Source organism: Podarcis filfolensis (genome assembly GCF_964270895.1).
Source record: "Podarcis filfolensis genome assembly, chromosome: 6".
In the NCBI taxonomy this organism is placed as follows: Eukaryota; Metazoa; Chordata; class Lepidosauria; order Squamata; family Lacertidae; genus Podarcis; species Podarcis filfolensis.
This window is the reverse complement of record NC_139609.1, coordinates 42,700,775-42,722,774: the sequence shown is the minus strand read 5'-3', so window position 1 is coordinate 42,722,774 and position 22,000 is coordinate 42,700,775. Positions and strand designations below refer to the sequence as shown.

The window sequence follows — 22,000 nt, the reverse complement described above, 5'->3', positions numbered from 1 at the left end:
ATTCAGAGCAAGATGCCAAAGCATGACCATAAGTATTCCCGCAATTTTTTAATATTTTTATTGTGAGCACATGAGGAACAAGATTTACCACCACAGCAGGTAAGTCTGTGTGTTCCAGTAGTGGCTGGCACCTGTTGGGACTGATAGGGTGGAAGGGAGGGAGCCCAGCAGCGCGCGGCACCAGAGCAAATGACTGGCAGAGCCAACTAATTCTAGTTCTGCCTTCATCCTCCTTCCCTGCTGAGTTTTAGCAATGACAAACCTAGACAGTATCTTAAAAAGTAGAGACATCACCTTGCCAACAAAGGTCCGCATAGTAAAAGCTATGGTTTTCCCAGTAGTGATGTATGGAAGTGAGAGCTGGACCATAAAGAAGGCTGATCACCAAAGAATTGATGCTTTTGAATTATGGTGCTGGAGGAGACTCTTGAGAGTCCCATGGACTGCAAGAAGATCAAACCTATCCATTCTGAAGGAAATCAGCCCTGAGTGCTCACTGGAAGGACAGATTGTGAAGCTGAGGCTCCAGTACTTTGGTCACCTCATGAGAAGAGAAGACTCCCTGGAAAAGACCCTGATGTTGGGAAAGATGGAGGGCACAAGGAGAAGGGGACGACAGAGGATGAGATGGTTGGACAGTGTTCTCGAAGCTACCAGCATGAGTTTGACCAAACTGCGGGAGGCCGTGAAAGACAGGAGTGCCTGGCGTGCTCTGGTCCATGGGGTCATGAAGAGTCGGACACGACTAAACAACTAAACAACAACAACACAACGAGAGGAAGCTGGCACAACCAAGGCCACCCCCTGCACTGGATATTTGTAAAAAGGCAGGCAGGTGGGTGCTGGCTGATGTTGGTGGAGCACTGCCCCATTCAACCTGACACATCAACTTCCATTGCCAGCGTGTACTTGGTCTCCAGCAAGCAGAAGACCAGTTGAATGTTCCTCTTCTGCTCCCTCGCCCTCCCCACCACTCCATTTTGCCTGAGTGGCAGCAGAGATCAATCCGCTGGCAAGAGATCTCCATGTGTTCTATGGCACAAAACCACTTCCTTTTGATCTCTAGAAATGTACCGGTAACCCAAGGTACCACTGTAGAAAGAAAGACAAGCGTGCAAGGTGAACAGGCCAATCTACTGGAAATACTGAAGTACCTAAGCCTGCAATTCTTACCTTTGGAAAGGGAGTTGGGCTTCATGGTCTTCTGGTCCCTCCTATTCTATGGTTTTCTGATCTGAGAGCTTAGTCATGTTCTCTTAGAAAACAGCCACTGTCTTGCTCTCGATGATCAGTCTCCAATATACTGTGCCTGATACTCATTTCCACGATGCACAGATGATACATTTGCATGAGGCATTTTGATGTGTGTGAAAATACAGAGAAAGGCCTCTGACTGATTGCTGGATTTCTGAACTGCTGTGATCTCCCATTGACGTGAAGCATTGTGAGATGTTTGCAGCTGTAGATTTCACTTGAGGAATCATGGTGTGGTTGTAAAACATTATTTTGGAACGGTCTCTCACAGCTAAACCATCCATTACATCAAACAACTTATTGTATTTAGCATGACTGTTTTTTTAAACCAAAACAACAAGTGCAATTGGGATGAGCATTGTGGTGGCTGGAGAAGAGGAAGTTGCTTCTTTCCCAGCCTGCTGGTATCTCCAGGCAAATATAAGTAGCAGCTGGTAAGGGGCAGCATCTCATTGCGACTACTTCTGGGAGAAGAAGTGTTAAATGACACCTCCCCATCTACCATGGTCCCAATCCTGACTACCCTTCCCCGTTATATTTATTTTTAAATGACCGATCAGCTGCATTAAATGTAACAAGACAAATGTTACATTTCCATACCTTGTGTTGTAGATAGTGTTTTTAGTGTTTGTACATTTCTCTTATTTTCCCTATTTTGTTTTACAGAGCAAGTTCTTTCCAGACTTGCCCAAAGCCAACACGGCTCAGGAAGCACTCCAGAAAGCAATTAAATTCTTCTCTGGCATGCAAGCAGAAGATGGCCACTGGGCCATGGAGTGCTCTGGTGTCCTCTCCCTTGTGCCAGGTACAGGAACACCAGCAGATTTACTACTTATATATTAACTGGCTAAGAAGGAATTCCTTGTATATTTTCTATAAAGCTATTTATCTTTTTTTACCAGATAGACTAGGAACAAATAGTTGGACATTTGGAGAAACCTCTGAAACTGCTTAAACTAGTTTTGACTGTAGCAAGCTGTTCATCAAAATAACTACCTTACCCCACTGGTCCATTCAGCTGGTAGCAACCCTCTGTGGTTTCCACAGCTCTATGTGGAGATGCCCAGGAACGAACTTGGGATTTTCTGCAACAAAGCAAAAGTTATCACTCTTTCCAATGAAGTGAGTCTTTAGCTATGAAAGGAAAAAAGAGATCTTACCTGTGACCTTACAGCTAAATAGGTTTTCCTCTTCTTGGGTAAGCAGAGATGTTTATCTTATTCAAGCCAGTTCAGACTGCCTTTGGTCACATTTTTGGAATATTCTCGAGTCTCAGAATTGCCACTAGTTAATGTTTTATCTTTTAAACAAAACAATTCACCCCTGTTTAGGAAAACTAAGCCTTTCTCACAAAGCAGAATATATTTTCAGTACATTCTGAACAGGGGGATAATCCATTGAATTCATTGGGCAGGATATTGTCCATTGTTGGCATGACATAGGGGATGTGTTTTTTTAATTTTTACTCTCAATCTGAATTATCTATTGTTTTTATGGATAATTTTAATATTTCTTGTAAACCACTTAGAAGTTTTACTACATCGAATTGGTAAACAAACAAATAAACAAATATATAAATATATAAATGTGATTGGCATGAAGATTGAGATTAGAGAGAGGCCTTATTAGCACGATTGGAAACAACTCAAGAATTGAAACACAGGCATGTTTTGAAATTCACTCTTCGCTGAATTTTGTAGTGTAGTTCTCATGCCAAGTAATGTGTCCAGCTGCATATTCTAGACTAAGGTGTGCATATAAATGCATTTATTCATGAAAATAACATCAAAAATGCATAGTATCAGGAAAATTGCTTTGCAAAAATGTGTATATTAGGATGGTGAATTTTCATGAGGAGTTTTCTTAAAAATCACAAACTGATGTGAAAACTGAACTTTGAAATGAGGAAGTGAGAGGAGCTGAATTCAGGGTCAGGTTTGTCCTGTGGCATCTCCTGATAGGACTGGGTAAGACCTCTCTGAATCCCCAGATGGACCAGCAGTTTGAAGGTGCTTCACAGAGAAGCCTGGCGCCTGCAGTTCAGTGGTTCACCACACAGGGGAAGTGCATATACCTCCAGGCAATCTCTGTAAGCAGCATCTCACATTGAAAATTGCAGGTACAAATTATGCACCTTCAAGTAAAGTGACAGAAGCGATGATCTTTTGCCTAAACTTGCTGGATGATGAAATATTGTTATCCTTGACCTTTTTCTTCTGTTTCAAGGTGATAAGAAAACCCAATAGTGATACAAAAGCACAATAAAATGTTTCATATCAAAACAGGTGACTTAGTGTCAAATCAAACCAAAGCTGAGATAGTCAAGTATTATAAATTGTTCTTTTTCTTTTTTTAATCAAACAGGTCTTTTGATGGCATGCTATATTGCCAGGATATCATTGCCACAAGAGGTCAAGAGAGAGTTCCTGCGCTTTGTTGTTTAGTCGTTTAGTCGTGTCCGACTCTTCATAACCCCATGGACCAGAGCATACCAGGCACTTCTGTCTTCCACTACCTCACGCAGTTTGGTCAAACTCATGCTGGTAGCTCCAAGAACACTATCCAACAATCTTGTCCTCTGTTGTCCCCTTCTCCTTGTGCCCTCCATCTTTCCCAACATCAGGGTCTTTTCCAGGGAGTCTTCTCTTCTCATGAGGTGGCCAAAGTATTGGAGCCTCAGCTTCACAATCTGTCCTTCCAGTGAGCACTCAGGGCTGATTTCCTTCAGAATGGATAGGTTTGATCTTCTTGCAGTCCATGGGACTCTCAAGAGTCTCCTCCAGCACCATAATTCAAAAGCATCAATTCTTTGGTGATCAGCCTTCTTTATGGTCCAGCTCTCACTTCCAAACATCACTACTGGGAAAACCATAGCTTTAACTATACGGACCTTTGTTGGCAAGGTGATGTCTCTGCTTTTTAAGATGCTATCTAGGTTTGTCTTTGCTTTTCTCCCAAGAAGCAGGCGTCTTTTAATTTAGTCTAATTAATTCCTGTGCTGTATCCTCTCAAAACAGCTTCCAGATGGTGGCTGGGGCCTGTAAGTAGTCCAAGGAGCTTCTCTACACTGGCCTGGGGAGAGTTGCTCTAATTCTGCATATCTTTGTCTTGGGCTGGTCCATGATGCAATTCCACGGGAAGGCTTCTTTAAATCACTTCTGCATTCTGTTCTCTTTTGACTGTGAGCCTTTCATTTGCAATACTCACCATGTGGACTGGGCAGCAGGGTAGATGACCAGAATGCAAGCTGGGCTCAGCCTGTACAGCTGTGGCAGAGAAAAATAAAATTGTGGCATGAGGGGTGGAGATAGGCAGCAATAATGAAGACATGATATCGGACTTCACTATTGCCTTTGAAAACCACCATCTGTAGGAAGTACTAAAATTGATAAATCGTCTGGTGAAGCCAGGCTGGCATCATCCAAATGTATCCTGTCAAACCAATAGCAAACCACAAAATGGTTCGCAGTTTGCATTAAGGTAATATATCAGAAGAATGGAAACTAAACTATTCAAAGAGATTTCTCGATATCTGGAGTCACTGGTCTATTTTCTAATGGCTCTTTGATCTCTCTTTATGGTAGCCATCTTACAGAACAGTCAACAGTATTGGGCACAACCTTCAGCTATATAGCTATGCAAACCTTCAGCTATATAGCTATGCAAATCCTTGGACTTGGGCCTGACCATCCAGATGTAGTGCGGGCTCAGATAAATCTCCATAAGAACGGTAAGGCAGAAATCTCCAGCAGGGCTTGGTCAATCCATACGCTGGAGAGCAGGGCCCAGAAAAAGCTGGGGGGTTCTGATGTTGTACAGTTATTCGGGAACACCTCTCTATTCTTCCTTCTTTCCTTCCTTTGTGGGCCCTTTTTGAAATCTCCATAGAAACAATACACTGAGCATAGTTGAAGGCTGTGCAACTGCTACTAGATTTGCCCTCCAATGTGTGGGGTGTGGCCAGGCAACGAGGGTGTGACAGGGCAGGGCTGTAAAAATGTGGTTACAAAGCACGGATCCACATGGATCCTCAGGATTTTTGCATTGGGTCACCCCAAACTCACCATCAAATCACATGTCTGTGGCCACAGCATGAACCACAAAAATCATACATCCACTGTTTCGTTCAGAATATTTTTTTTCTTGTTTTCCTCCTCTAAAAACTAGGTGTGTCTTATGGTCAGGTCCGTCTTGTGGAGCGAAAAATACGGTATATCTCTTTTTCATTAAGTGAAAAATATGGGGTGATGGTGGTGATTTTCTTCTAAATGGAAGAGCACATCCTCAGGTTGCTACAATTAAGTTGAATGAATGTATATATCCAAAATCAGGTTATAAGGATATAAGTATCAATATATGGCCACATTAAGTTTTATTATATTTTATGGCTGGTGGTTAACTACTTATATGAAGAAGTGACGGGAGAAATGTGAGGGCTAATGATATACTAATGATACCTCTTTGATATGTGCAAACACGCCCCAAAAGGAACAGGACAAAGAGGCACATTTACTTAATTTCCTGGCAGGTATTCACACCACCTCAAATCCTTTCTTGGAAAATGGAAATTTGACAGAAATCTAAGAAAGGCTTTGTTCGCTGAGTGGTTCTTGACCATGACCCTCCCCCAGCACAACACAAAATATAGCTTAAATTTGTGTGCTTGAGGAGGAATGACAGAGGGTATACAACATTCAAGAGATGTGGATTCAGTGGCGAAGGCTGCACATGCTAGGCAATAATTTGGGAGGACAGGATACTCTCCACCCTGAATGAAGCCCAGCACAGGGGAAGCTCTTGGAATGACTTTCAAAGATCAGCAGTTAGGACAGTCCCTGTCTGGAGAAAAGACATCACACACAAGGAAAGGAAGGTAAGAAGAGAGGATGATATTTATTTTATTATGCATTCACATATAGCTTGTTTGCATCTGTTGCACTGACTATCACTATGCTTTGGGGCCCATTTAGGTGCTATCTGTGATCTTTAAAGCTTTACATGATCTGGGATCCATATAACTAAAGGACTGGCAGTCCTTTTATATGGCTGTGTACCAAAGTAAAAAAATCTTGCTCTTTCAGTAGCTCCATTTGATACTTTCAGTTGGCTTGCTGCTTGGCTTGCTGCTTGTGTGTGTGTGTATCTATCTATCTACCTATCTATCTATATGATATGTTATATATGAGTATAGCAAGATAGCTTGAAATAATGTCTGTGTCATAATGTAATTACTGACATACTGTAATAAATAGCCCCTGAAGATTTGGAGTATGAACCAATGAGCAATAGGCATGTATATTCCTAATAAATCCTGCCTTATATAACATAGTATGAAATCACTATGTCCCAAGTGAATGACCAATAGCTTTGGATAAATGAGGAACAACAACAGAGAGAGAAGGCCCAGTGCCCCTTCAGCGACGCGTCTGTCCTGGCTTCTGCTTTAGCCCTGCGCAGCCTCTTTGGGCAGGGGGAGCCTTCATCCCGCTGTCCTGAAGAGGATTGGCGCTGTTACCCCAGAAGCCAGAACAGCCACACGGTATCCCAGAAGCCAGATCCCTCTTGCTGTTCTGGCTTCTGGGGTTCAGAATAATTTTTTCTTGTTTTCCGCCTCCCAAAACTAGGTGCGCCCTATGGTCCAGTGCGCCCTATGGTGCGAAAAATACGGTACTTTACTCATGATAGATTTTTATCTCCAGAAAAAGTCTGTGCAATGCATCAAGGATAGCCCTGTCATACACTGACCTTTGTTATTGTGGGTGTGCCTTTCACTGATTACATTAACACTCCACCCTGTAAAATTATTCTTGCTGTGATTGGTTAGGTCAGTCTTTATATAACCTTCAAGTATTTTACTGGATGTGAGCCTGAATGTTTTAGGAATTGTGGACCTTCAGAGGCAGGAACTCTAGCCCAGAGTCCAAGAGTTCAGTGTCCTATTCAGTGTCCTGCGTGGCTGTCTGGCAACATCTAAAATATAACCAGAACAACCTGAGGCAGTTTCATCAACCCAAGAAGATGTCTGATGGGACGTAAGTACATTGTGTGCAATCTATATGCTTTGAATTAGGATGATGGTTAAATAAAATAACAAAGTGTGCCAGTTGCTTGACTTAATTCATATTGATTAAGCAAGCTTTATTACAGAAGTTCACAGAAATAAGATGGGAAGGGCAATTAACCTGATGTATTAAGTAATAAATCATGTGGGTGGCGCTGTGGGTAAAAGCCTCAGCGCCTAGGGCTTGCCGATCGAATGGTTGGCTGTTCGAATCCCCGCGGCGGGGTGCGCTCCCCTTGCTCGGTCCCAGCGCCTGCCAACCTAGCAGTTCGAAAGCACCCCCGGGTGCAAGTAGATAAATAGGGACCGCTTACTGGCGGGAAGGTAAACAGCGTTTCCGTGTGTTGCGCTGGCTCGCCAGATGCAGCTTTGTCACGCTGGCCACGTGACCCGGAAGTGTCTCCGGACAGCGCTGGCCCCCAGCCTCTTGAGTGAGATGGGCGCACAACCCTAGAGTCTGTCAAGACTGGCCCGTACGGGCAGGGGTACCTTTACCTTTACCTTTATTAAGTAATAAAAAGGCAGCATTTTGGCTTTTCTTCATTCAGAAATACTGTGGAAAATAGAACAGAAGTTTTGTATTGTGATTAGGAACAGAAATGAAAATTGGTGTAAAGAAGTTTCATTGGTTATAATAACTTTGAAGAAAAAGATTTGCAGTTGAGAAATGACATGAAACTAGATGTGTAGATGATGTTAAACTTAGCAAACCCAATTTGATAAATGATGGGAATAACTAGAAGATGGGCAAAATATCGGGCTGCATATAAATTAATTACTAAAGCAGAGTGCAGCACAGTACATACATATTAACTCTCTTTGGAACTGAATCAGTGGTCCTTATTATTTGTCAATTATTGATGTCTAAAACAGTTCAATTAGTGGAGGCCTACAATAGGCCAATTATGAGAAAATCACCCCTAAATTTTAAACATGGAATAGTCTACTAGGACAATCCTATGCATGCTTACTCAGAAGTAAGTACCACTGTTTCACTGGGGCTTTTCTCCAGGAAAGGTGTGCAAGAGATTCCACCAAAGAGATAATGTGAAAGACAGACACGTGAAAATTCAGCATTTCCAAGTTAGAAGAGATATTGTAAAATAACTAAGAGAAGTTGGGGGGGGGGGCAGTTTTAGGAGCAGACTTGGGGAAATGAAAATAGGTGAACAGACTGGAAATTAAAGGTGTGGCCCTATGCCCAATTATCTGAAAGTAAGTTATGTTGATCAATCTGGGACTTCCATACTTAAGAACCCTAAAATGAGCTCTGTCATTGGAATGAAGCAGGATATAAAAGAAACTCATAAGCCATCCCTGTCAACCGCTTTCTGCTCTGAACTACTGGGACAAAAATATGGTTGTAGAGAATAGGGAGTGTTTCCATAATGAGCTAGCTAGAAAAAGCAAAGGATCTATTGGTGGTATATGACTATGCCATACTCAGAGTAGACTCACTGAAATCAGCCTCTCCTGTGAAGGAGGGGCGCTGCGCAGAGAGAGAGAAGGCCCAGTGCCCCTTCAGCGACGCGTCTGTCCTGGCTTCTGCTTTAGCCCTGCGCAGCCTCTTTGGGCAGGGGGAGCCTTCATCCCGCTGTCCTGAAGAGGCTTGGCGCGGTTACCCCAGAGGTCAGAACAGCCACACGGTATCCCAGAAGCCAGATCCCTCTTGCTGTTCTGGCTTCTGGGGTTCAGAATAATTTTTTCTTGTTTTCCGCCTCCCAAAACTAGGTGCGCCCTATGGTCCAGTGCGCCCTATGGTGCGAAAAATACGGTACTTTACTCATGATAGATTTTTATCTCCAGAAAAAGTCTGTGCAATGCATCAAGGATAGCCCTGTCATACACTGACCTTTGTTATTGTGGGTGTGCCTTTCACTGATTACATTAACACTCCACCCTGTAAAATTATTCTTGCTGTGATTGGTTAGGTCAGTCTTTATATAACCTTCAAGTATTTTACTGGATGTGAGCCTGAATGTTTTAGGAATTGTGGACCTTCAGAGGCAGGAACTCTAGCCCAGAGTCCAAGAGTTCAGTGTCCTATTCAGTGTCCTGCGTGGCTGTCTGGCAACATCTAAAATATAACCAGAACAACCTGAGGCAGTTTCATCAACCCAAGAAGATGTCTGATGGGACGTAAGTACATTGTGTGCAATCTATATGCTTTGAATTAGGATGATGGTTAAATAAAATAACAAAGTGTGCCAGTTGCTTGACTTAATTCATATTGATTAAGCAAGCTTTATTACAGAAGTTCACAGAAATAAGATGGGAAGGGCAATTAACCTGATGTATTAAGTAATAAATCATGTGGGTGGCGCTGTGGGTAAAAGCCTCAGCGCCTAGGGCTTGCCGATCGAATGGTTGGCTGTTCGAATCCCCGCGGCGGGGTGCGCTCCCCTTGCTCGGTCCCAGCGCCTGCCAACCTAGCAGTTCGAAAGCACCCCCGGGTGCAAGTAGATAAATAGGGACCGCTTACTGGCGGGAAGGTAAACAGCGTTTCCGTGTGTTGCGCTGGCTCGCCAGATGCAGCTTTGTCACGCTGGCCACGTGACCCGGAAGTGTCTCCGGACAGCGCTGGCCCCCAGCCTCTTGAGTGAGATGGGCGCACAACCCTAGAGTCTGTCAAGACTGGCCCGTACGGGCAGGGGTACCTTTACCTTTACCTTTATTAAGTAATAAAAAGGCAGCATTTTGGCTTTTCTTCATTCAGAAATACTGTGGAAAATAGAACAGAAGTTTTGTATTGTGATTAGGAACAGAAATGAAAATTGGTGTAAAGAAGTTTCATTGGTTATAATAACTTTGAAGAAAAAGATTTGCAGTTGAGAAATGACATGAAACTAGATGTGTTGATGATGTTAAACTTAGCAAACCCAATTTGATAAATGATGGGAATAACTAGAAGATGGGCAAAATATCGGGCTGCATATAAATTAATTACTAAAGCAGAGTGCAGCACAGTACATACATATTAACTCTCTTTGGAACTGAATCAGTGGTCCTTATTATTTGTCAATTATTGATGTCTAAAACAGTTCAATTAGTGGAGGCCTACAATAGGCCAATTATGAGAAAATCACCCCTAAATTTTAAACATGGAATAGTCTACTAGGACAATCCTATGCATGCTTACTCAGAAGTAAGTACCACTGTTTCACTGGGGCTTTCCTCCAGGAAAGGTGTGCAAGAGATTCCACCAAAGAGATAATGTGAAAGACAGACACGTGAAAATTCAGCATTTCCAAGTTAGAAGAGATATTGTAAAATAACTAAGAGAAGTTGGGGGGGGGGGCAGTTTTAGGAGCAGACTTGGGGAAATGAAAATAGGTGAACAGACTGGAAATTAAAGGTGTGGCCCTATGCCCAATTATCTGAAAGTAAGTTATGTTGATCAATCTGGGACTTCCATACTTAAGAACCCTAAAATGAGCTCTGTCATTGGAATGAAGCAGGATATAAAAGAAACTCATAAGCCATCCCTGTCAACCACTTTCTGCTCTGAACTACTGGGACAAAAATATGGTTGTAGAGAATAGGGAGTGTTTCCATAATGAGCTAGCTAGAAAAAGCAAAGGATCTATTGGTGGTATATGACTATGCCATACTCAGAGTAGACTCACTGAAATCAGCCTCTCCTGTGAAGGAGGGGCGCTGCGCAGAGAGAGAGAAGGCCCAGTGCCCCTTCAGCGACGCGTCTGTCCTGGCTTCTGCTTTAGCCCTGCGCAGCCTCTTTGGGCAGGGGGAGCCTTCATCCCGCTGTCCTGAAGAGGCTTGGCGCGGTTACCCCAGAGGTCAGAACAGCCACACGGTATCCCAGAAGCCAGATCCCTCTTGCTGTTCTGGCTTCTGGGGTTCAGAATAATTTTTTCTTGTTTTCCGCCTCCCAAAACTAGGTGCGCCCTATGGTCCAGTGCGCCCTATGGTGCGAAAAATACGGTACTTTACTCATGATAGATTTTTATCTCCAGAAAAAGTCTGTGCAATGCATCAAGGATAGCCCTGTCATACACTGACCTTTGTTATTGTGGGTGTGCCTTTCACTGATTACATTAACACTCCACCCTGTAAAATTATTCTTGCTGTGATTGGTTAGGTCAGTCTTTATATAACCTTCAAGTATTTTACTGGATGTGAGCCTGAATGTTTTAGGAATTGTGGACCTTCAGAGGCAGGAACTCTAGCCCAGAGTCCAAGAGTTCAGTGTCCTATTCAGTGTCCTGCGTGGCTGTCTGGCAACATCTAAAATATAACCAGAACAACCTGAGGCAGTTTCATCAACCCAAGAAGATGTCTGATGGGACGTAAGTACATTGTGTGCAATCTATATGCTTTGAATTAGGATGATGGTTAAATAAAATAACAAAGTGTGCCAGTTGCTTGACTTAATTCATATTGATTAAGCAAACTTTATTACAGAAGTTCACAGAAATAAGATGGGAAGGGCAATTAACCTGATCTAGTAAGTAATAAATCACGTGGGTGGCGCTGTGGGTAAAAGCCTCAGCGCCTGGGGCTTGCTGATCGAAAGGTCGGCGGTTCGAATCCCTGCGGCGGGGTGCGCTCCCCTTGCTCGGTCCCAGCGCCTGCCAACCTAGCAGTTCGAAAGCACCCCCGGGTGGAAGTAGATAAATAGGGACCGCTTACTGGCGGGAAGGTAAACAGCGTTTCCGTGTGTTGCGCTGGCTCGCCAGATGCAGCTTTGTCACGCTGGCCACGTGACCTGGAAGTGTCTCCGGACAGCGCTGGCCCCCGGCCTCTTGAGTGAGATGGGCGCACAACCCTAGAGTCTGTCAAGACTGGCCCGTACGGGCAGGGGTACCTTTACCTTTACCTTTATTAAGTAATAAAAAGGCAGCATTTTGGCTTTTCTTCATTCAGAAATACTGTGGAAAATAGAACAGAAGTTTTGTATTGTGATTAGGAACAGAAATGAAAATTGGTGTAAAGAAGTTTCATTGGTTATAATAACTTTGAAGAAAAAGATTTGCAGTTGAGAAATGACATGAAACTAGATGTGTTGATGATGTTAAACTTAGCAAACCCAATTTGATAAATGATGGGAATAACTAGAAGATGGGCAAAATATCGGGCTGCATATAAATTAATTACTAAAGCAGAGTGCAGCACTTTGGAACTGAATCAGTGGTCCTTATTATTTGTCAATTATTGATGTCTAAAACAGTTCGATTAGTGGAGGCCTATAACAGGCCAATTATGAGAAAATCACCCCTAAATTTTAAACATGGAATAGTCTACTAGGACAATCCTATGCATGCTTACTCAGAAGTAAGTACCACTGTTTCACTGGGGCTTTTCTCCAGGAAAGGTGTGCAAGAGATTCCACCAAAGAGATAATGTGAAAGACAGACACGTGAAAATTCAGCATTTCCAAGTTAGAAGAGATATTGTAAAATAACTAAGAGAAGTTGGGGGGGGGCAGTTTTAGGAGCAGACTTGGGGAAATGAAAATAGGTGAACAGACTGGAAATTAAAGGTGTGGCCCTATGCCCAATTATCTGAAAGTAAGTTATGTTGATCAATCTGGGACTTCCATACTTAAGAACCCTAAAATGAGCTCTGTCATTGGAATGAAGCAGGATATAAAAGAAACTCATAAGCCATCCCTGTCAACCACTTTCTGCTCTGAACTACTGGGACAAAAATATGGTTGTAGAGAATAGGGAGTGTTTCCATAATGAGCTAGCTAGAAAAAGCAAAGGATCTATTGGTGGTATATGACTATGCCATACTCAGAGTAGACTCACTGAAATCAGTGGACAAATTAGTCATGAATAGACCCACTGAAATGAATAGACAAGTCTGTCCCTCACTTCTGGCTGGAAGGACCACCAAATTGATTTCAGAATAATTTCCTGTGGTAGGATAACAAACTGAAAATCTGCCTGCATGTTTCAAACTCCCCACCTCCTCTGTGTTCTTTGGTAGAAGTCTGCGCAGAAGAAAAGGTGCACATGAAATAGAACCCAAAACTGATCTGACTCGCTGGCGATTCAGCTCCGTGGAAGGGCGGCATAGATGGTACTACGTGGCAGACAGTGAAGAATGTGTCCGTGAACAGAATGCACTCGAGGCTTACACTTTAGGGCTGGACACTGTAAGTGGCTTAATGATAACAGATGGTACAACACGGAAAGGCTACAAAAGGAGCACAGGGCATGAGGACTGCTGGCTTGGCCCTGCCTAGCAGCAGTTTCCCAGGGGCTGGGTCATTTTTCTTTTGGCTTCTCATCTTCTGACACCTCAGTTAGGAGCACAGGAAGCTTGGTTATTGCAATCATAGAATTGTGGAAGGGATCATGAAGGTCATCTCCCCCAACCGCCTGCCACTTGGTGCTGTACAACTGCAACTTGCTAATGTCAGGGTTGAATATGAAACCCTACTTGAAAAAAGACAAGCCTGCAAGATGAATATGACAATCTGCAGGAAATACTGAAATACATAACTTGGTTATCACTTTCTACAAGGTAGCTGCTCTGTGCTTGATACCTAGAAAGCTGAGTGAGTTCATCTGCAAGCCAGAGTCAGTGTAGGGTTCCTACTTGTGGAAAGGGAGTTGGGCTACATGATCTTCTGGTCCCTTATATTCTATGGTTCTCTGATCTAAGAGCTCAGAGATGTTCTCTAGAAAGCCGCTTTCTTGCTCTCAATGATTATTCTCCAGTATCCTGATAATTATTTCCATGATGCACATATGATGCATTTGTATGAGGCACTTTATGTGTGTGGAAATACTGAGGCACATGCATTCTCTACGCAGTTTGTTTAGAGAAAGTCTCCTGGATCTCCGAACAGCTGTGATCTCTCACTGATGTGAAGCATTGTGAGATGTTTGCAGCTGTTGATTTCCCTTGCGGAATCATGGTGTGGTTGTAAAACTTTATTTTGGAATGGTCTCTCAGGAACAAACCATCCATTACATTAAACAGCTTTTTGTATTTAACATGACTGTTGTTCAACTACATGAGGACCCAGTCAGGATGGGGGTTGTGGTGGGTGAGAAGGAGGGAGTTTTGCCTTTCCCAGCCTGCTGGTGTCCCCAGGCACATACAAATAGCAGCTGGCGAGGGGGGGGGGATTTTATTGAGACTACTGCTGAGAGGGGAAGTATTAAATGACACTTCCCCATCTGCCATGGTCCCTATCCTGACTACCTTTCTCTGCTATATTTATTTTCAAATGACCCAACAGTTGCATTATATGTAGCAGGATTATAACAGTATGCATACTTTGTACTGTAGCCAGCCTTTTTAATTTCTGCACTTTTCTCTTACTTCCCCCATTTTGTTTTACAGAGTAAGTTCTTTCCAGACTTGCCCAAAGCCCATACGGCCCAGGAAGCAGTCCAGAAAGCGATTAAATTCTTCTCTGGCCTGCAAGTGGAAGATGGCCATTGGGCTATGGAGTGCTCTGGTGTCGTCGCTCTTGGACCAGGTATAGGAACGCTAACAGACTTATCACAAATATATTAACGGGCCTCCCTGTGTATTTTCTACACATCTATTTCTTTTTTTACCAGATAGGCCAGGCACAAATAGGTGGACATTTTGAGAAACCTCTGAAACTGCTTAAATCAGTTGTCTTTCTTTTGCCTGTACAAAGCTCTTCATCATAATAACATAGGAAGCTGTCTTATCCCACTGGCACATTTATCTCAACACTGAACTGGTAGCAACCCTCTGTGATTTCCCCAGCTCTATGCCCAGGATCCAACTTGGGATTTTCTGCAACAAAGCAGAAGCTATCACTCTTTCCAATGAAGTCAGAATAATCTAGAATAATGGACCTGTAAGCCTTTAGTATGAAAGGAACAAAGAGCTCTCACCTTTCAGAAACAGCATGAGAACTGAAACACAGGCATCCACTGACATTTGCTATTCACTGAATTTTGTAGTGCAGGTCTCCAGTCACATAATGTGCAGAATGGCATATACTAGAGTAACAACAACAGCAGAAACAGCAATAATAGCTTTGCAAAATTTGTATATTGGGATGATGAATTTTCATGAGAACTAAAATAAAAATAAAAATCACAAACTGATGCGAAAAAGTGAACCAAACTGTGAAATGAAGTGAGAGAAGTGAGAGAAGCTGAATTCAGTTCAGTCCCTGCATGCAGAAGGTCCTAGGTTTGTCCTCTGGCATCACCTGACAGGATTGGGTAAGACCCCAGCAGTCTGAAGAAAATTCACTGAGCATCCTGCTGCCTGTTGTTCAATGGTTCACCACACAGGGGTTGTGCATACAGCTCCAGGCAATCACTGTAAGCAGCATCCAACATTGAATAGTCCAGAATGAAATCATGCACCTTCTAGTAAGGAGGCAGAAGTGATGATCTTTTGCCTAAACTTGCTAGATAATTAAATCTTGTTATGTTTGACCTTTTTCTTCTGTTTCAAGATAGGAAAAAAACACACACCACCTATCAGGGGTACAAAAGCACAAGTTACATTTCGATATCCAATCAGGTGGTATCCAAACAAATCAAACCAAAATTGAGATAGTCAAGTATTATACATTGTTATCTTTTTTGAAAAATCAAACAGGTTTTTTGATGTCATGCTATGCTGCCAAGATCTCACTGCCAGAAGAGGCGGAGAGAGAGCTCCTGCGTTACATCCTCTCAAAACAGCTTCCAGATGGTGGCTGGAGTTTGTGAGTAGTCCAAGGAGGGTGTGATGTTCTAATTCTGCATATATTTGTCTTGGGCTGGTCCATGATGCAATTCCCCCATGAAGGCTTCTTTAAATCACTTCTGCATTCTGCTGTCTTTTTACTGTGAGCAATACTCACCATGTGGACTGGGCAGCAGGGCAGATGACCAGAATCCCAGCTGGCCTCAGCATGTACTGAAGCTGCCCAGCTGTGGCAGAGAAAAATAGAATTGTGGCATGAGGGGTGGAGAGAGGCAACAGTAATGAAGATATGATTGTGACGTTAACATATGAGAGAGTGCTGGAGGTGAAATAGTTAAACAGGTCACCCAATCAGGACCCAGGGGGTGGAGTCAGACGGACTATAAAACCAGCTCTGGGAGGGGGGAAGGGGGGAGTTTGTTGGGAGTTGGGTGGTTGGTTGGAGTGGGAGTGAATTGGGCTAGAGTTTGTGGGTAGGTTGAGTTAGTGTAACGAAATAAGCTGAGTCAGGAATACTTAGGGGCTAGGAAGACAAGTAAATATCTGAGAGATGGTTTAGTGAGTAAGAGCAGGTAGCGGAAGTTATAGGTCTGGATAGGCACCCCATGAATGTAATTGACTGATACCGTTTATTAAACCACACACTTGTTAAACTGCAATAAATAAACAAAAGTTTATGTTCCAATTTAACCTTGACTGGACTCAGGGTTGTACGAGGTAGAGCCTGGGTGGTGGCAGTGGGAAATATAGTGGTGGCACAGGGATCAATAGATGGTGAAACGTCCGGGGACCCTGTGTGATCACCACAATGATATCCGACATCACTCTTTCCTTTAAAAAGCACCATCTCTAGGAAGTATTACAATTGATAATGGTCTGGTGAGGCCAGGTTGCCTCCATCCAAATGTATCCTGTCAAACCAATAGCAAACCACAAAATGGTTCCGGGTTTGACTCAGCTTTGAATCTGAATTCAGAATCTGAATTCAGAATCTACATTCTCATTGACCAAGATCAGCTTTATTTATCTGGAATGGAATTTCAACTGGTATTCTGGCTGTATGAGTTGCTCTCATGCCCATGCTGTCTCCTGAAAAGAAACATTTCAAAGCACTACATGTCCTTCATTAAGGCATTACTTTTTTTAAAAAAAGGAAATAGAAAACAAAAGTAGGTATTCTGTGGTATCCCGGCTAATGGCTAGCTAACTGGGTATTCTTGGAGTACAGTGGTACCTCGGGTTAAGTACTTAATTCGTTCTGGAGGTCCGTTCTTAACCTGAAACTGTTCTTAACCTGAAGCACCACTTTAGCTAATGGGGCTTCCCACTGCTGCCACGCCACCGGAGCACAATTTCTGTTCTTATCCTGAAGCAAAGTTCTTAACCTGAAGCACTATTTCTGGGATGGCGGAGTCTGTAACCTGAAGCGTATGTAACCTGAAGTGTATGTAACCCGAGGTACCACTGTATTCTGACAAGTTCTCAGAGAAGTTTTTGAATTTAAGTTAATGCACCAGAAGAATGGAAACTAAACAATTCAAACAGCTTCTTAGACATCCAAACACTCTGGTGTACTTTCTAATGGCTCTTTGATCTCTCTTTATGGTAGCCATTTTACAGAACAGTCAACAGTATTTGGCACAACCTTTAGCTACATAGCTATGCGAATCCTTGGACTTGGGCCTGACCATCCAGATGTAGTGCGGGCTCGGATAAATCTCCATAAGAAAGGTAAGGCAGAAATCTCTGGCAGGGCTGGATCAATCCATTTTGCTTGAGCGTAGTACCCAGGCAAAACTTGGGGGTCCTGGTGTTGTACAGTTATTTGGGAGCACCTCTCTATTCTGTCTCTTTTCTTTCCTTCCTTCCTTCCTTCCTTCCTTCCTTCCTTCCTTCCTTCCTTCCTTCCTTCCTTTGTGGGTCCTTTTAGAAATCTCCATAGATTGGCACATTGACACCATTTCTATGATCAAACAGAAGATGCTGGTCATATCTTCCCTCCTGTTTTTTTTCTCCTCCAAAATTTATATTGGGAACTCTTGGGAGGGTCTGGACACGGGCCCTTTTGTGCCACTCCGTAAAGCACAAATGCAGTGATAAAATATTATTTAATAAATACAAAGAATGAGGTGAGTTATAGCCTTTTTATTGCAGTAGCATTCATACATAGGGTTTAATGGCACAGTGGGAGGTGAAGTTCAAGTTCAAGTTTTATTGCGGCAAAAGCCAGTGACACTAAACACCACAAGATCAAACAAAAAGAAATCAACAACAACATCAGAAAAGAAAAGAAAAAGGAAAAAAAAAAAAAAGATTACACAAGGGAACTTCGCAGTGTGCCATTTAACAGATTTGAGATTTACGCTTCCTGATTACTAAAGTGCAAAATTTGGCCACCTCATATGATATTGAGCTTGAGGAATCTTCCAGAAGGTATTTTCGTAGAATTTCGGGGGAGGATTCCAAATAATGTTGTAGGGGTATAAATTTTGATAAAAGCGGCAAAATAAGTTGAACTCGTTCTTCACTGTAAAATTCGCAAAATAGAAGGATGCGTGTGACAGATTCTACCTTATCAGACATACAGGGGCAGAGACGCGCATGCATTGGTACCCACGTGAATTTGCTGTACAGCACTGCTGAGGGCATTGTCTCAAAACGGGCTCTCGAGAAAGCCCATCTATAAGCTTCGTTAGTGATGTTAGTTAAGTAAGGGGCAGCTGCAAAATTAGGCCAAGCTTTTAAGCATCTATACGTCTCCGGGAGTAGGGCGTCTTCTTGTTGTAATTCGACATCGTAAAGTCTCTTTTGCCTTGTTCGGAGTTTCAATAAAAAGATTTTCAGGGTTTAGGCCAATTTGTTTGATCTTATTAGTTATTTGCATAAGCCAAGGAGGATAGGGAGCTGCGGCCAGGAAGCAAGGTAACAGTCCCTTAGGATTGTAATGGATTTTCAGCCAGAGGGATATTGCTTGCTCCCAGACTTTTAATACCACTCTGGGCAGTCCTGCCTCTTGCCTTAAGACTGCATTAGGTGTACACTTTGGGGTAGCAAATAATGATCTTAAGAATTTTGATTGTACTGTTTCAAGGGTCTTAAGGTTGGCAGAGGGGCTAATTTGAGAGCCATACAGGAGTTGGGCTAAAGATTTTGCCTGAAAAACTTTTAGGGCCATCGGGAGGAAGCCAGCTCCTTTCCTTCTGAATAATCTAAGGATGGCATTTGCACTTCTTCCTGCTGATATAGCTGATGTGGTCAGGTGTGTTGACAATTTGGCATTATAAGAGAAAGTAATGCCTAAGTATTGGAAGGTCTTAGTCTGTTCAATGGCGTTTCCCTTTACCATCGGCTGGGTGAGGACTGCAGGGCCTGCTCCCTTCCAGGGCCTTTTCCAACTGGCCCAGGGGGCGTGGCCCAGGCCCTCTCTCCCAGCTATAAAGGGACTCCTGCTGCAGTGAGGCCTCGGACCATCGGCTGGGTGAGGACTGCAGGGCCTGCTCCCTTCCAGGGCCTTTTCCAACTGGCCCAGGGGGCGTGGCCCAGACCCTCTCTCCCAGCTATAAAGGGACTCCTGCTGCAGTGAGGCCTCGGACCATCGGCTGGGTGAGGACTGCAGGGCCTGCTCCATTCCAGGGCCTTTTCCAACTGGCCCAGGGGGCGTGGCCCAGACCCTTTTTGGAACAAACTTTTTGGGAAGGGTGGGAAGTGTTCTGCCATTGCTTCCCTGTTCCAGGGGGTTAGTGTGCTTTAAAATGTCCTCAAGCAGTCGGTGGCAATTTAAATTTTTATTTCTTTTTTTCCTTTTTTCCTTTGTTGGGGGTGGGTGGAATGGATATTTGGTTGGGGATTAATTTTATTATAATTGTTCTGTTCTTTTTTGTTGTTGTTGTTTTATTGGTTCTGTATAGTTTGCGTTTTGTTTTTAAGGGGCGGGATCAGGGCTGCCTGGGAGTGGGGCCCCAGCCAACACGATGGCTGGGACAAGTTCCACAGGGGGGGAAGCACTGGGACATCCGATCTCGGTGATCATGGGCAGGAGGCGGAGTTACGCTAAGACCAGACCATGTCATTACCGAGGAGGCAGGTTTAGTCGTTGTTTGAAGACTATCCCTGCCTCCGGGTCTGGCCTTGACCGGATGGATACTGGAATCAACAGGGGAAACCTACATGACCTGAAGGTGTTGCTGTGTAATGCCAGGTCAATGATGAATAAAACCACTGCCATCCACGACCTGATTGTGGATGGAGGATTTGACCTGGCATGTGTGACAGAGACCTGGTTGGAGGAAGCAGATGGGCCTGTCCTTGCCGCTGCTTGCCCACCAGGTTTCTCTTACGCACAGCAACCCAGGTCATGTGGGCGGGGAGGGGGGGTTGCAGTGATTTTTAGGAAGTCACTAGCTTGCACCAGGCGTCCTACTGGGAAGATCCAGTTTTCTGAGTGCATGTTCTGGAAGTTGGGCAATAGGGGCAGTACAGGATTCCTATTGGTGTACCGGCCTCCCCGCTGCACCAAGGATTCCCTGTCTGAGCTGCTTCAGGTCGTGGCGGATTTTCTCCTGGAGACACCTAGTTTGGTTGTCCTAGGGGATTTTAACATCCATGCCGACACGACCTTACAAGGGGCCGCTCGGGACTTCGTGGAAAGCATGGCCTCCATGGGGCTGTCCCTGAATAAGTTTGGCCCAACTCATAGTCATGGACATGCCTTAGACCTGGTGTTCACCTCTAGTGACGTGGGTGATCTGACACTAAGTAAAAGTGAAACAAAAGAAGTGCCATGGTCAGATCACTTCCTGGTGCAACTGGACTTCTCCGCGACCCTTCCCCTCTGCAGGGAGGTGGGACCAATTCGGATGGTCCGCCCCCGCCACTTAATGGATCCAAATGGTTTCCAGAGAGTGGTAGGGGATGCTTTATCCCATGTTGATGGCCTTTCAGCTGATTCCCTGGTGGCCCGCTGGAATGCGGAGTTAACCAGGGCTATCGACTGTCTGGCTCCGAAGCGCCCTCTCCGATTGCATGGAGCCCGGACAGCCCCGTGGTTTTCTTCGGAGCTGAGGGCGATGAAACAATCGCTGAGACGGCTAGAGCGTCGGTGGCGGAAAACTCACTCCGAATCTGACCGGACACAGGTTAGAGCTCAACTTCGAGCCTACCAAGTGGCGATAGCGACGGCGAAGAAGACTTTCTTCACCGCCTCTATTGCATCTGCAGAAAATAGTAGCAGGAGACTCTTTCAGGTGGTTCGCAATTTAACGGAACCACCTTTACCACCGGGGCCTTGTAAAGACCCCAAGATCTCCTGCAACGATTTTGCAAAGTTTTTTGCAGATAAAATCACTCATATTCGGAGGGAGCTAGACACCACCGTGGGAGCAGGGCTGGGGCGGGAGAGTGCTAGAGCTCTGTCTGGTCAAGTTGCATGGAATCAATTTCAATCCGTTACCCCCGAGGATGTGGACAGGCTGCTTGGACGCGTGAAACCAACCACCTGTCTCCTTGATCCTTGCCCATCCTGGCTAATAAAAGCAAGCCGGGAAGGGCTGGGCGATGGGCTCTGCGGGGTGGTGAATGCTTCCCTCTGTGAGGGAACATTCCCAGATCCGCTGAAAGAGGCGGTCATTAAACCGCTTCTTAAAAAACCATCTTTAGACCCGGCCAGTATGGCCAACTATCGCCCAGTCTCAAATCTTCCATTCTTGGGCAAGGTGATTGAGCGCGTGGTTGCTGAACAACTCCAGGCACGCCTGGAGGATGCGGACCATTTGGATCCCTTCCAATCAGGATTCAGGCCTCATCATGGGACTGAAACTGCCTTGGTCGCGCTGGTTGATGATCTCCGGCGAGCTAGGGACAAAGGTGAGAGTTGTTTCCTAGTTCTGCTGGATCTCTCAGCGGCCTTTGATACAATCGACCATAACATCCTTCTGGACCGTCTAGAGGGGCTGGGAGCTGGGGGCACTGTTATGCAGTGGTTTCGCTCCTTCCTCCTGGGCCGTGTTCAGAAAGTGGTGGTGGGGG

The 22,000-nt window shown here is 44.3% G+C and overlaps 2 protein-coding genes across 2 annotated transcripts in view; both read left to right on the top strand.

Annotated features, from left to right (window-relative positions):
• Window positions 1-4,277: 4,277 nt before the first annotated feature.
• The window catches only part of LOC310765266 (lanosterol synthase-like), a gene marked incomplete at its 3' end in the record, with an annotated part of 29,879 nt that continues 12,156 nt past the window's right edge, over window positions 4,278-22,000 (top strand). The window contains exons 1-2 of the mRNA XM_083620041.1: window positions 4,278-4,294; window positions 17,586-17,707. Coding sequence (XP_083476167.1) covers window positions 17,638-17,707 — 70 coding nt within the window. The 5' untranslated portion in view covers window positions 4,278-4,294; window positions 17,586-17,637. The remainder of the gene's footprint in view (window positions 4,295-17,585; window positions 17,708-22,000) is intronic.
• On the top strand, window positions 11,598-15,999 carry LOC310765249 (lanosterol synthase-like; the record flags this gene model as incomplete). Its single annotated transcript, XM_083620025.1, has 4 exons — window positions 11,598-11,622; window positions 13,268-13,436; window positions 14,636-14,774; window positions 15,887-15,999. The coding sequence occupies exons 1-4, from the start codon at window positions 11,609-11,611 to the stop codon at window positions 15,997-15,999; spliced, it is 435 nt and encodes a 144-aa protein (XP_083476151.1). The 5' UTR covers window positions 11,598-11,608.